General features: G+C 34.7%; 1 protein-coding gene across 2 annotated transcripts in view; it reads left to right on the forward strand.

Annotated features, from left to right (window-relative positions):
- Window positions 1–12973, forward strand: part of LOC105524225 (lipid phosphate phosphatase-related protein type 4) — a 45483-nt gene that overhangs the window by 17061 nt on the left and 15449 nt on the right. For both annotated transcript variants that reach the window (XM_011959413.1, XM_011959412.1), the window contains exon 2: window positions 6925–7110. In XM_011959413.1, coding sequence (XP_011814803.1) covers window positions 6925–7110 — 186 coding nt within the window. The remainder of the gene's footprint in view (window positions 1–6924; window positions 7111–12973) is intronic.

Here is a 12973-nt window from a genome sequence, read left to right on the forward strand (position 1 = left end):
AGGAAAATTAGTTTGGAAGCATTGTGGAGGATGAAACAAATTATGAAGAGAATAGAGATTTTTTTAAAGGCCCTAATGCTTTATATAAGGCAGTGACCGTGTGAAAGAAATGAGAGAAATGATTCTTCATTCATGACAGTATATGAAGCATTTCGGTATTAGATTGCAATGTAAAAAAAAAAAAAAAAAAAAAAACATCATTTCATTGATAAGAAATGATGCCCAGAAAGGTTAAGTGACTTTTCCAAATCCCAGAAGAAGCTGGCAGAATAAATGAGGGGAAAAACTGGATTCTCCGGTTTTGAGGCCAGACCGGTTTCCCTCAATCACACTGCCCTGTTTCAATTTGCATATATTCATGTCATACAAGCCATATCTGTTTTATGTATAAAAACTAGTTTAGACTTCTAGACCTTAAGTAATGTTGCAGACTCATTCTGACCAACTATTTCCCTTAATGACACTTTAAGTGTTAGTGTGTGTTTATAGTCTGTATATTTGAAGTTCTTTGCAGCCAATCTGAATATGCTATACTTAGAGCGAAGATAGTTTTATATATCATTAAGCCTAATATTATTTTATTATTATCAATATTTGAAGAAAATATTAATCTGTATTAGCTAGAAGGCAAAAAATACTACAGAATCTACTAAAGATCATACTGCAGGAAGTAGAACTTTCCCTCACCACGTGTGTGTTGACCTGTGGCAACCTTCTTCATGGCTATAGGCTTTAATACAATTGCTTTGATCTGCTAGCATTTTTTTCCCAGTTTGAATTGAATTTCAATGTATTGTATTACTGTTTCAAATTTCACATTTTATATGATTTCAGGGTATTTATCAAGTTGGTTCCAAGCATCTCATTTTTTTAAATGTGTTATTAATATTAAAATCTTCTTTTATCTCTTATAATAGATCTTGCATATGATTGGCACAAATATACACAATTATTTTCTTTGCCTTCTTGTGACATTACTTACATCAAAGCTAAAATAATTTAACTTTGAAATGTCTTATGTTAGCATTGTTCTCCAAAAGTGAGGATTTTGCTGCTTAAATCATCTAGTACCAATAATTTGCAGCTTTATGCCTCCAGCCTTGGTCTCTCCTGTTAGCTCCAAGTCAACATTTTACTTTAATAACTAAGAGATGTAACAGTTTTAATACTTTCAAAACAGAATCTTCTATTCTTTCCATCCAAACTTCTCCCTATCCCAAGGAATGACATCACTGACCTAATTCCTCAAACCCCATCTTTGAAATCAACCTGTAGTGTTTTATCTTCTTCATTGATCAAGCCATAAACAAGGTTTGTTATATCCGTCTCCAAAACCATATCAACAATCTACCAGTTTCTTTGTATCTCCAGTACTAAACTCTAGTACATGCTGCCTCATCTCTCCTGGATTTCCGCCATTGCCATACATCCACTAGAATGTAAGCTCCGTCAGTGCATGGAGCTCTCTGTTTGGTTTACCGCTACATTCCTTACACTTAGAGAAGTGCCGGGTGCCTACTAGGCATTCAATAAATATTTGTTGAGTTTTGAACAGCCTTCTAAATTTTTACCCTATTCCTACTTTTGACCTGCCATGATCATCCTCAATCTGACAGCCAGAGATTTTTGTAAAACACATTGCAAATCCTATTATGCAAATCCTATTTTACCTCTGCTTGAACTCTCTGGAATGTTTCTGATCCTACTTTAAATAAAATTCTAACTTCTTCCTTGGACTTCAGGACTCTACAACGTCTGGTCCCAAATCTACCTCTCTGACTTCATTTGTATCACTTCCTCCATTTGATTATGCTTTTCACCTGGTTTTTATCTGGTTAGTTCTTTCTTGCCCATTCAAGTCTCTGCTTAAATGGCAACTACTCAAATAGGTCTTCCTTGATCTAAAATAGGAATTCAGGCACTTAATTACACAGCCCTCTTCTTTATAGTATGTGTTCTTTCTGATATATATATTTCTGACATACATTTAATATATATAATATATATTTTTTACCTGGCTTCCTCAACTAGAATGAAATATTCATAGGGACAAAGATTTTGTTTTATCATAACTGTATTCCCAGGACCTAGAACAAGGCCTGGGGCTAGCAGGCTCCCAAAGATATTTGTTGAATGACTAAATGGATGAGCCACCATTACCATATATATTAATTGGCCCTTTGTGACTATGGTTTCCACCAGTTCAAAAGGCTCTTATAGGACTCTGAATTCATGATGGCTATGAAGAAGGCAAAGAATGGAGCTGACCTGTTTTGCCCTAGGCTCAGAGCAAAGTGAACTCTCCCCAATGAAAAGTAGTTTGTCCTTATTATAATCATGCTAAAAACAAGTAAGCTATCTGATCTAGACAAAGTGTCATGATAGATTTGATAAAATGTTTCACTAAAATGGATATATAATCTAAATTTGTCTTTTTAAAACTGGCATCAGAAAAATCAATATTGTCTAGCAAATGTGGTATTTTGAAACACCTTTCTTTTGTTTGCCCTGTTCTCTAAAACAGTTATAATTTTTCTTCTTAAAAATTGCTCTATTATTTTCAGTCACAGGTTCCTTAGTGGATGGTAATTATAAGAATCAATCTTTTCTTTTTGAAAATAAACCGTTTTCCTAATCCTCAGGTAATTTCCCTCCTCTCTATTGCTGCATATAAATAGCTTGGTTCAGACAGGCACGGTGGCTCATGTCTGTAACCCCAGCACTTTGGGAGGCCAAGGCAGGTGGATAACCGAGGTCAGGAGATCAGGATCATCCTGGCTAACACGATGAAACCGCATCTGTACTAAAAATACAAAAAATTAGTCAGGCGTGGTGGCACACGCCTGTAGTCCCAGCTATTCGGGAGGCTGAGGCAGGAGAATCACTTGAACCCGGGAGGTGGAAATTGCAGTGGCCCAAGATGGCGCACCTGCCAAAAAAAAAAAAAAAAAAGCTTGGTTCACACTTTTTTGGGGGCTATATCATGATTAGAAAATAAAATTTGTAGTGTTTGGCTACATACTTTTAAAAAAGCTCTTTAAATCTCATTTTCAAAATCTCATTTTAAATGCAATCAAAACAAGTCTGTGTAATTTTATTATGTGCATATCAATTCTATATGTATGCCAAAATTGGCACATACCATCTGTTAAATTCTTTACACTCAAAAAAAAAATCTTATTGAGCATTTCAAAGATAAAAAGGTAACTCTGAAGACAATTACGTTAGAAATAAACATTGTCATTTAATTCATTACATTGGGTAGTAAACTACAGTGTGGGAACACCATGTATAAAATTATTTATTTCTAAAATATAATGAATATAATGAAGATTTTATACAAATAACTCTTTATTACAAACAAAATGATGTAAGAAACAGAGTAAATATGCTTCTGAAAAAATAAGAGAAATAGATATCAAAAAGAAAAAAAGATTATTTTTAATAGAGATGGGATTTCACCACGTTGGTCAGGCTGGTCTCAAACTCCTGACCTCATGATCCGCCCACCTTCCAAAGTGCTGGGATTACAGGCATGAGCCACTGCGCCCGGAGAAAAAAAGATTCTTATTATGGAAACAAATGAAGGTTTTAAAACATGCTTCTATAGAAATGTCGAAGATATTAATATGGAAAATTATATAATTGGAAAAATGATATAATTGGAAAAATTGTCAGTTTCAGGAAGGTTACTGGCTGAAAAGACTAATGCATAATATTAGTGACAAATTACTTTAATTCATACGTTAATGTAGAATATATGTATTATATAGAGATACATGCATATATATTTGGAAGTCACTATAATGTATATTAGTGGCAACACAGAAATCAGTGCGATTAGGCCCCTGCCTTAAGGCGATTTTAGTTTGGGAAGCAAAGCAAAAGACTAAACCTAATTTATAGCAGATAAAAAAGAGCAGTGGGTAAAAATTTCCTAAAAAGAAGTACTAGGGGAATAAGACTGAAGAAATTACTCTCAAAAGGTATTGTCAAGCAAAGCTTCATGAGAAAGGTGATGTTTAATGAATATATTATTGTTACTAGTTATAACAATAACAATACTTAATAACTTTTATAAGCTATTTATTCCAGATATTGTTGACTTTGGAACTAGAATTCATGTATTCAAAATCCACCTCTGTCACTTATGACAGGTAACTGCTTATCCACCTGCAAAATAAGGATACTGATAGCAGTTATCTTATATCACAACAGAAAGTTTTATGTTAAATGAGTTTAAAATGTGTCAAATTAATTAAAATTTCTAAAACAGGAAAATTGACGCATAGTAAGCACTTTATGAAGTACTTGTTAAATTAATACTTAAATATATTTATATGGATTTAAGTGGAAATTTAAATAATGTGCATGCACTATGAAGTGCTGATGTATTGGTCAAGACTGAAAGCTACTATTCGTGCACTATCGAAGAGGGAAGTAGTGAGATGGAATGATCAGATATTTGAAGTGATCGAATAATAGTCAAGAAAAAATAAATGTTTTTGATATACTTTTTGTTCTCTACAAAGCATCCATCTGAAAAACAAAAAGATAATGCAAGATTACTTACTATGTATTTCTTTTTTTCTGCCAGTAAACCTAATTATTTCTTAATTACAAAAAAAGACCTCTTGGGACTAGAAGGCATAATGCTGTCTTCTACAAATAAAAATTTAAAAATTGTTTTTTCAAACCAATCAGAAATCATGAGTAGTTAATATTGTCTTTATAAAAAACATTTCCTGTTTGCTTAAATAAATATTATATCCTCTAAAGGAACAAAGCCTTAAACTAAGCAATTCTTTGAGTGTTATATAAGTCTGCATTTTCAGGTTCTGGAAAGTCTGGCACTAGGTTAAGCATTTGCGATATTTTCTCTTTAGCTGAGAGCAGGTCTCTCACTAAGCTACTGCTCCTTGATGACCAAGTCTATCTGTTGTTCCACGTATTATATCTACCTACACAGTGCCTGGCACATTCACACATGAGTGAATAAATAATTGAACCCAAAAAGGGTACACAAAACCTAGAAAGTACACTGTGCCTAGTTTAGGGAGACCAGATAGATGAGACCCAGTGAAGTCAGGATTTTCAGATAAACAATGAACAATTTTCAGTGTAAGTGTCTCTCAAATATTGCATGGGGTATACTTACACTAAAAATTATTCATTGCTATCTGAAATTCTGGTTTCACTGGGTGACCTGTATTTTTATTAGCTAAATCTGGTAACTCCAGTCTAGTTATTGTAATTAAATTAAGGTTTACACATTTATTCAATTAGCTAGTTATCAGCAAGTATTGATTGCTTCCTTAAATTACTAAATGATGTATTCCCTGCCTACCAAGTGCCAGGACTTATAAATAACACTGGCAGACTCTCACTTCATAGAGCACTTATTTCAGTGGGAGACTGGGAGAGATGAAAAACAAATAAGTGAAGTATTAAACTGGCAAGGTAATTTCAGTTAATGATAAGTGTCATGAAAAAAATCAAGCAAAATGATAAGGTAGAGAGTGAAGGATGGATCAAGAGCTGCCTTGGGTAGAGCGTGCAGAAAGGCATCATTAAATGATGAAAATAAGCCAGTAGTATAGAGAGCCAGAAAAAGAGCACAAAAGGAAGAAGAAATAGCAAGTGCAAAGGATCCTGGGCAGAAATGAATTTGACTATTACAGGAAAAGAATGAAAAACAATTAGATTTCAGTGAGCAGGGGGCTGAGGAGCGGTGAAAATGTGGTACAAGAAGAATCAAGAGCCAAAGCATGAAGCAACTTGCATTGCATGGGATGGCATTTGGATTTTATTCAAGTTGAGTGGGAAACACTAGAGTGATTCAGATAGGGGAGTGATGCGATCTGAAATACTTTGCTGTTGTTGTTTGTTTGTTTTCTTTATTTCTTCTAAAGAAAAGGGGGATACATGTGCAGAATGTGCAGGTTTGTTACATAAGTATACGTGTGCCATGGTGGTTTGCTACACCTATCGACCTGTCTTCTAAGTTCCCTCCCCTCAACCTCCACCCTCCAACAGGCCCTGGTGTGTGTTGTTCCCCTCTCTGTGGCCATGTGTTCTCAATGTTAAACTCCCACTTATGAATGAGAATATGTGTGTTTGGTTATCTGTTCTAGTTTGCTGAGAATGATGGCTTCCAGCTTCATCCATGCCCCTGTAAAGGACATGATCTCATTCCTCTTTATGGGTGCATAGTATTCCATGGTGTATATATACTAAATTTTCTTTATCCAGTCTATCACTGATGGGTATTTGTGGTTCCATGTCTTCGCTATTGTAAACAGCACTGCAATAAACATACATGTACATATGTCTTTATACTAGAATGATTTCTATTCCTTTGGGTATATACCCAGTAATGGGATTGCTGGGTCAAATGGTATTTCTGGTTCTAGACCCTTGAAGAATCTCCATACTGTCTTCCACAATGGTTAAACTAATTTACATTCCCACCAACAGTGTAAAAGCATTTCTATTTCTCCACAGCCTCACCAGCATCTATTGTTTCCTGACTTTTTAATAATTGCCATTCTGACTCGCATGAGGTGGTGTCTCATTGTGGTTTTGATTTGCATTTCTCTGATTATCAGTGATGTTGACACATCTGATCTGAAATACTTTTACAAGACCCCTTGGAATGCTGTGTGGAAAATGAATGGGTATAGTGGGAGGGTGGGAGTGAAAGTGTAGCACCAGTTAGAAGGTTGGGGTGGACTCGTAACAGGCTATGACTAAGGTGGGTGAATTGGAATCCACCTTGAAGGTAGAAGCAATAGAACTTACAAATGATTTTTAACTCTGGAATTGGAGGGGAATAGTGAGAGAAGGAGAGAAAGCCACTTGTTTTCTATGTATGGCCTGTATGTCAGGTAGAATAAATTGATCTTCTTTGTCCTTCATTCTTAGTTGCCTATATTGGCATCATCGGTGGTTAGCCTCTATTTCCTCGAACTCACAGATGTCTTCAAACCTGTACACTCTGGATTTAGCTGCTATGATCGGAGTCTTAGCATGCCGTACATTGAACCAACCCAGGAGGCAATTCCATTCCTCATGTTGCTTAGCTTGGCTTTTGCTGGACCTGCAATTACGGTAAGAATTACCCCCAAAATTGTGTTTATCAGTCCTGAAAAACTAAAAATCACCACATTTGTATAATAAATGGGTTCAAAGCAAACAAAAGATGAACTCTAAATCTTAAATCAAAATCGTGTCTTTGAGATATATTGACAGTATCATGTGGAAGTTAATAGCATAACATTATTGGCATTAAAATTTAAACATTCTATGATTTGAAAAATGATTGATTCCTAGTGTTTATTTTTAGAAATCATTATGAAAAGTTTTGTAACTTTATAATTCTCTTTGAATGGCTAATAGGACATTTCTGGTACACTTCCTAATTAACTTACTTTACATATGTTTATTTGGTATCTGAAGCCTGAAAAAATGGGGGGGAAATTACATATTCAACAGACTGTCATCCAAAAGTGCATTTGGTACCACTTACAGTTTCAGCTTTTTACTAGATTATCACTGTTTATTGATTATGAGTACTGAGCATAAATAATTATACAGATATAAAAACTCATTCAAGGCATGCATGCATGAACACATACACATACATACAGACATGCTCAAAGAATAAACTGTTTTATATTCAGAAAAGGTATTTGCATTTTTAAATGTTCATAAATTCAAAATAGCTAGAAGAAAACAATTTAAATGTTCCTAGCATAAAGAAAAGATAAACATATAAGATGATGAATACCCTAATCACCCTGATTTGATCTTTACATGTTATATGAATGTATCAAATTATCAGCTATATTCTGAAAAGATGTACATCTATCATGTATCAATAAAAAATTGAAAATAAATAATTAAATAAATAAAATATGTACATAAAGAAATGTTCTAATGTACTGGAACTGAATTCAAAACATAGTTGTTTTTAATGTGTTAATATACATTGTAACACACTTTTAGATAAATCTATTAACAAATAAGACTGGCCAACCGTTTTCACCACCTCTTTTGCCCCAAAAATACTACCTAAGAGGACAAGAAACACTTTTCAAGGGAAATGATATTGACTTCTAGGGTGAAAAACTCGTGTTTTGCTTTTAGCATGTTCGTGAATGTCAAAGGAAATGGCTATGAAATTAAAAGCTTCATTTGAAAGCTTCACATTCTAGTTAATTGACCTGTTCAGGCTCAGTACAGCGGCATTTTAAGAAGAGTCTCTGCATAGATGTTCTAAACTCTACACTTTTAGGTAGCTATGGATTTTTTAAATTCCCCAATACTAAATAATGCTGGGAATTATTTAATATAATGCTGTTTACACTTTAAATACATAGTGTATAAAATATTCTCAGAAGATAAAATGGAAACTTAATTTTCATAGAACTTTATCATATTTAAAAGGTCTCTAAATACTTTATAAATTAATGAGTTATTCTATAGTGACTGTCAGATTATTAGAACTATTAATGATGTACTTGGAAGAAGCTGAGACTCTGAGACTAATAAAATACTCTTGGAGTGCAATATTGCTCAGAATAACAGTATTTTCCTGTCATTTACTAAAGTTTTAATAAAAAATTCATATTATGCAGTCATTTTACCAGGGCAGAAAAGCAGAACTAAAGACAAAAGCCACATGATTATCTCAATAGATGCAGAAAAGTCTTTCAATAAAATTTGACATTGCTTCATGTTAAAAACTCTCAATAAACTAGGTATTGAGGGAACATACATCAAAATAATAACAGCCATGTATGACAAACCCAAACATCATACTGAATGGGCAAAAGCTTGAAGCATTCCCCACTGAAAAACAGCACAAGACAAGGATGCCCTCTCTCACCACTCCTATTCAACCTAGTATTAAATTCTGGCCAGAGCAATCAGGTAAGAAAAAGAAATAAAGGACATTCAAAGAGGAAGAGAAGAAGTACAACTATTGCTGACTAGTCACCAGAGGACATGATTCAATGTCTAGAAAACCCCTTTGTCTCAGTCTAAAAGCTTCTTAAGCTGATAAGCAACTTCAACAAAGTCTCAGGACACAAGACTATTGTGCAAAAATCACTAGCAATCCTATACCCCAACAACAGTTAAGCTGAGAGCCAAATCACAAAATAACTCCCATTCACAACTGCCACAGAAATAATGAAATATCTAGGAATACAGCTAACAAGGGAAGTGTAAGAGCTCTACAAGGAGAACTACAAACCACTGCTCAAATAAATCAGAGATGACACAAACAAATGGAAAAATATTCCATACTCATGGGAAAGCATCAATATCATGAAAATGGCCATACTGTGCAAAGTAATTTATAGATTCGATGCTATTCCCATTGAACTACCAATGACATTCTTCAGAGAACTAGAAATAATCTATTTCAAAATTCATATGGAACCAAAAAAGAGCCCAAAGAGCCAAAGTAATCCTAAGCAAAAAGAACAAAGCTGGAGGCATCACGTTACCCAAGTTCAAACAATACTACAAGGTTACAGGAACCAAAACAGCATGGTACTGGTACAAGAACAGACACATAGATCAATGGAACAGAATGGGGCACCCAGAAATAAGACTGCACACCTACAACTATCTGATCTTTGGCAATCCTGACAAAAACAAGCAATAGGGAAAGGATTCCTTATTCAATAAATGATGCTGGGATAACTGGCTAGCCATATGCAGAAAATTGAAACTGGATCCCTTCCTTATACCATATACAAAAATCAACTCAAGATTAATTAAAGACTTACATGTAAAACCCAACACTATAAAAACCTTGGAAGACAGCTTAGGCACTACCATTCAGGACATAGGCACAGGCAAAGATTTCATGATGAAGACACCAAAAGCAATTGCAACAAAACCAAAAATTGAAAAATGGGATCTAATTAAACTAAAGAGCTTCTGCACATCAAAATAAACTTTCAACAGAGTAAATAGACAACCTACAGAATGGGAGAAAAATTTTGCAAGTTATGCACCTAACAAAGGTCTCATATCTAAAATTTATAAGAAACTCAAACAAATTTACAAAAAAATCCAATCCTATTAAAAAGTGGGCAAAGGACATGAACAGACACTCCTCAAAAGAAGGCATACATGCAGCCAACTAGCATATGAAAAAAAGCTCAACATCACTGATCATTAGAGAAATGCAAATCAAAATGACATGACATACTATCTCATACCAGTCAAAATGGCAATTATTAAAAAGTCAAAAAAATTAAGACAGTGGTGAGGTTGTGGAGAAAAAGGAACATTTATACACTGTTGTGGGTTCAACCATTGTGGAAGACAATGTGGTGATTCCTCAAAGACCTAAATTCAGAACTACCATTCAACCCACCAATTCCATTACTGGGTATATACCCAAAGGAATATAAATCATTCTATTATAAAGATACATGTACACATATATTCATTGCAGCACTATTCAGAATAGCAAAGACATAGAATCAACCTAAATGCCCATCAATTATAGACTGGATAAAGAAAATGTGGTACATATACACCATGGAATACTATGCAGCTATAAAAAGAATGAAATCATGTCTTTTGCAGGGACATGGGTGGAGCTAGAGGCCATTATCCTTAGCAAACTAACACAGGAACAGAAAACCAAACACCGCATGTTCTCTTTCATAGCTGGGAGTTGAACATTGAGAACACATAGACACATAGAGGGGAAGGACACATACTAGGGCCTACCTGAGGGCAGAGACTAGGAGGAGGAAGATGATCAGTAAAAGTAACTAATGGATACTAGGTGTAATACCTGGGTGATGAAATAATCAGTACAACAAATCCCCATGACATACATGCGTTGCCTATGTAACAAACCTGCACATCCTGCACATGTACCCCTGAACTTAAAATAAAAGTTTAGATAAAGTTTATAATATATATAAAGTTTATATATGTGTGTGTGTGTGTATATATATATATAGATAGATGCTTTAAATGTATCATACTGCCACACCAGAAAGCGCTTATCCTAATTGGGTAAAGTGCTCAAAATTATTATAATTGATATATTTGAATTTGAAATAAATTACATAAAATACTATACAGATGATCATGCCTCTGTTATAAAAGCTGTATTGATATTTAATCATTTAAACAATTTGATTGTACATATCCAGAAGTCTTTCTCCCCTAGTGTATTTTATCAAGTTGCGAGGAAAGCAAATTTAGTTGTGGCACTCCCCGCCAGCACTATTTATCTCATGTTGTTTCTTTTGCTGACACTGTTACATGTCCAGGGGACAATAACCTTAGTGTCATCACTGTGTGCCTGCTTGTGTTGATTCCTTCACATCCTATAATAAATTCTCAATATACAAGTTTGGGATGCTTTCTGAGGGATCTGGCATTAAAGCTTTCTTTCTTGAGGTCTGAGAAATAAAAGAGAAAATCCACCATGGCTCCCTTTCACCTGGCTGACCTGGGAATTCCAGTGCCAACTCCTTCCAGAAAGGCATCATTCAATTCCTGGGTCTCCATGGAGCCTCCATAGCTGCTGCATGCCTCTTCATGGAAGGAAAGGCAAACTAGGGAACTATTTATGCTTCAGGATTTCTGATTTCCCTGTATCACTTCAGGATACTCCAAGATGACAGCAATTCATTCCCACCACACTGGTTTGATAGGTTTTAGGTAACCAACTGGATGGTGAGACAGACTAGACTTTGCTGACATCAAACACTTTGTCACAGCTTTCTCTCCAAACATATACTACACTTCTAGATTTCACTCTAATTTCATTTTTTTTCCTTGGTTTTGAAGGCCTTCTCCCAAAACATACATTTTCTCGCAGTGATCCTCTAGAGTCTGCTGTCATCTTGTTCTAAAACCATAATTCTATCTCGAATCTTCTTACATATATAGCTATGCTAACTCCTTTCCCCCTCTCTTCCTGAAAGTAAAAATAACAGACTCTAATTTCTGACTTTCAAGGATGTCATTTTCTTTTCTATCTTTAGGGCAGCATAAGCCTGTTCCAAAAACGGGGTAGTGAGAAGGGATAGGGAGGTAAGCAGAACTCTCCATTTGGGGATGAGTGTCCAAAAGGACTTGTGTGAGGAGAGCTGCCACCCGCCACGTGGAGTGGAGGGAAGGCAAAGCAAAACAAAAGGCCTTGCTTCAGCCAGATTCTCCAAAAGGACCTTCATATGAATACAAAGATCAGCTAATTTGTATGCAGGAATTTAAATATGAATCATTCAGTATTTGCTTCTCAGATTTTTTAATGCTTTGAAAGATGTTTAAAAATAACTTGTCTTCGTGATGTTATACATGAAAGTGGAAAAATGTATTTCATTTATGTGAAATGTATATGTTTATTTTTCTGAAATTGCCCTTAAATTGAAAAATTTCTTCTTTAACATTCAATTTTCATTTACTTTAGAGTGATAAAGCAAGCATTCTGTTTTAGGTTCTTTGGAGATTATTCCTCAGAGAAAATGAGAAAGACTATTTGGGTTTCTCATAAATCCTCATGAAGTCTATGTGAACAAAAAAAAAGGTGTACTTTTTCTTCCTGGAAATACAATTTTACTACATATTGGTAAACAATTAATACCTCTAATTTTATAGAAGAATTCTATCAGAATTTACTTCTAGCTCCTGGGATAGACTTAGCTTTAAGAGACTACACAATCAATATGCTGAATATTAGACATGTTGGGGCTTCCAAAAAACATTCATTGAAAATTTAAACATTGAGGATACTGTGATGAATACTATAATAATTTTTGTGGTTTTCTTTTACAAGAAAGACTTTTTGGATTGTGAGTTCTCCCTATGATGACTGTTCCATGGCCAGTTTCCTTATAGTACTAAGAAATATATTTCCTCTCAAAACCTCCCCTGAAGTAGTCATTATAATATCTCCTCCCAACACCTGTCCATAACAACAACAACA

The sequence above is a fragment of the Colobus angolensis genome, unplaced genomic scaffold (assembly GCF_000951035.1).
Source record: "Colobus angolensis palliatus isolate OR3802 unplaced genomic scaffold, Cang.pa_1.0 Scaffold491, whole genome shotgun sequence".
Classification (NCBI taxonomy): Eukaryota; Metazoa; Chordata; class Mammalia; order Primates; family Cercopithecidae; genus Colobus; species Colobus angolensis.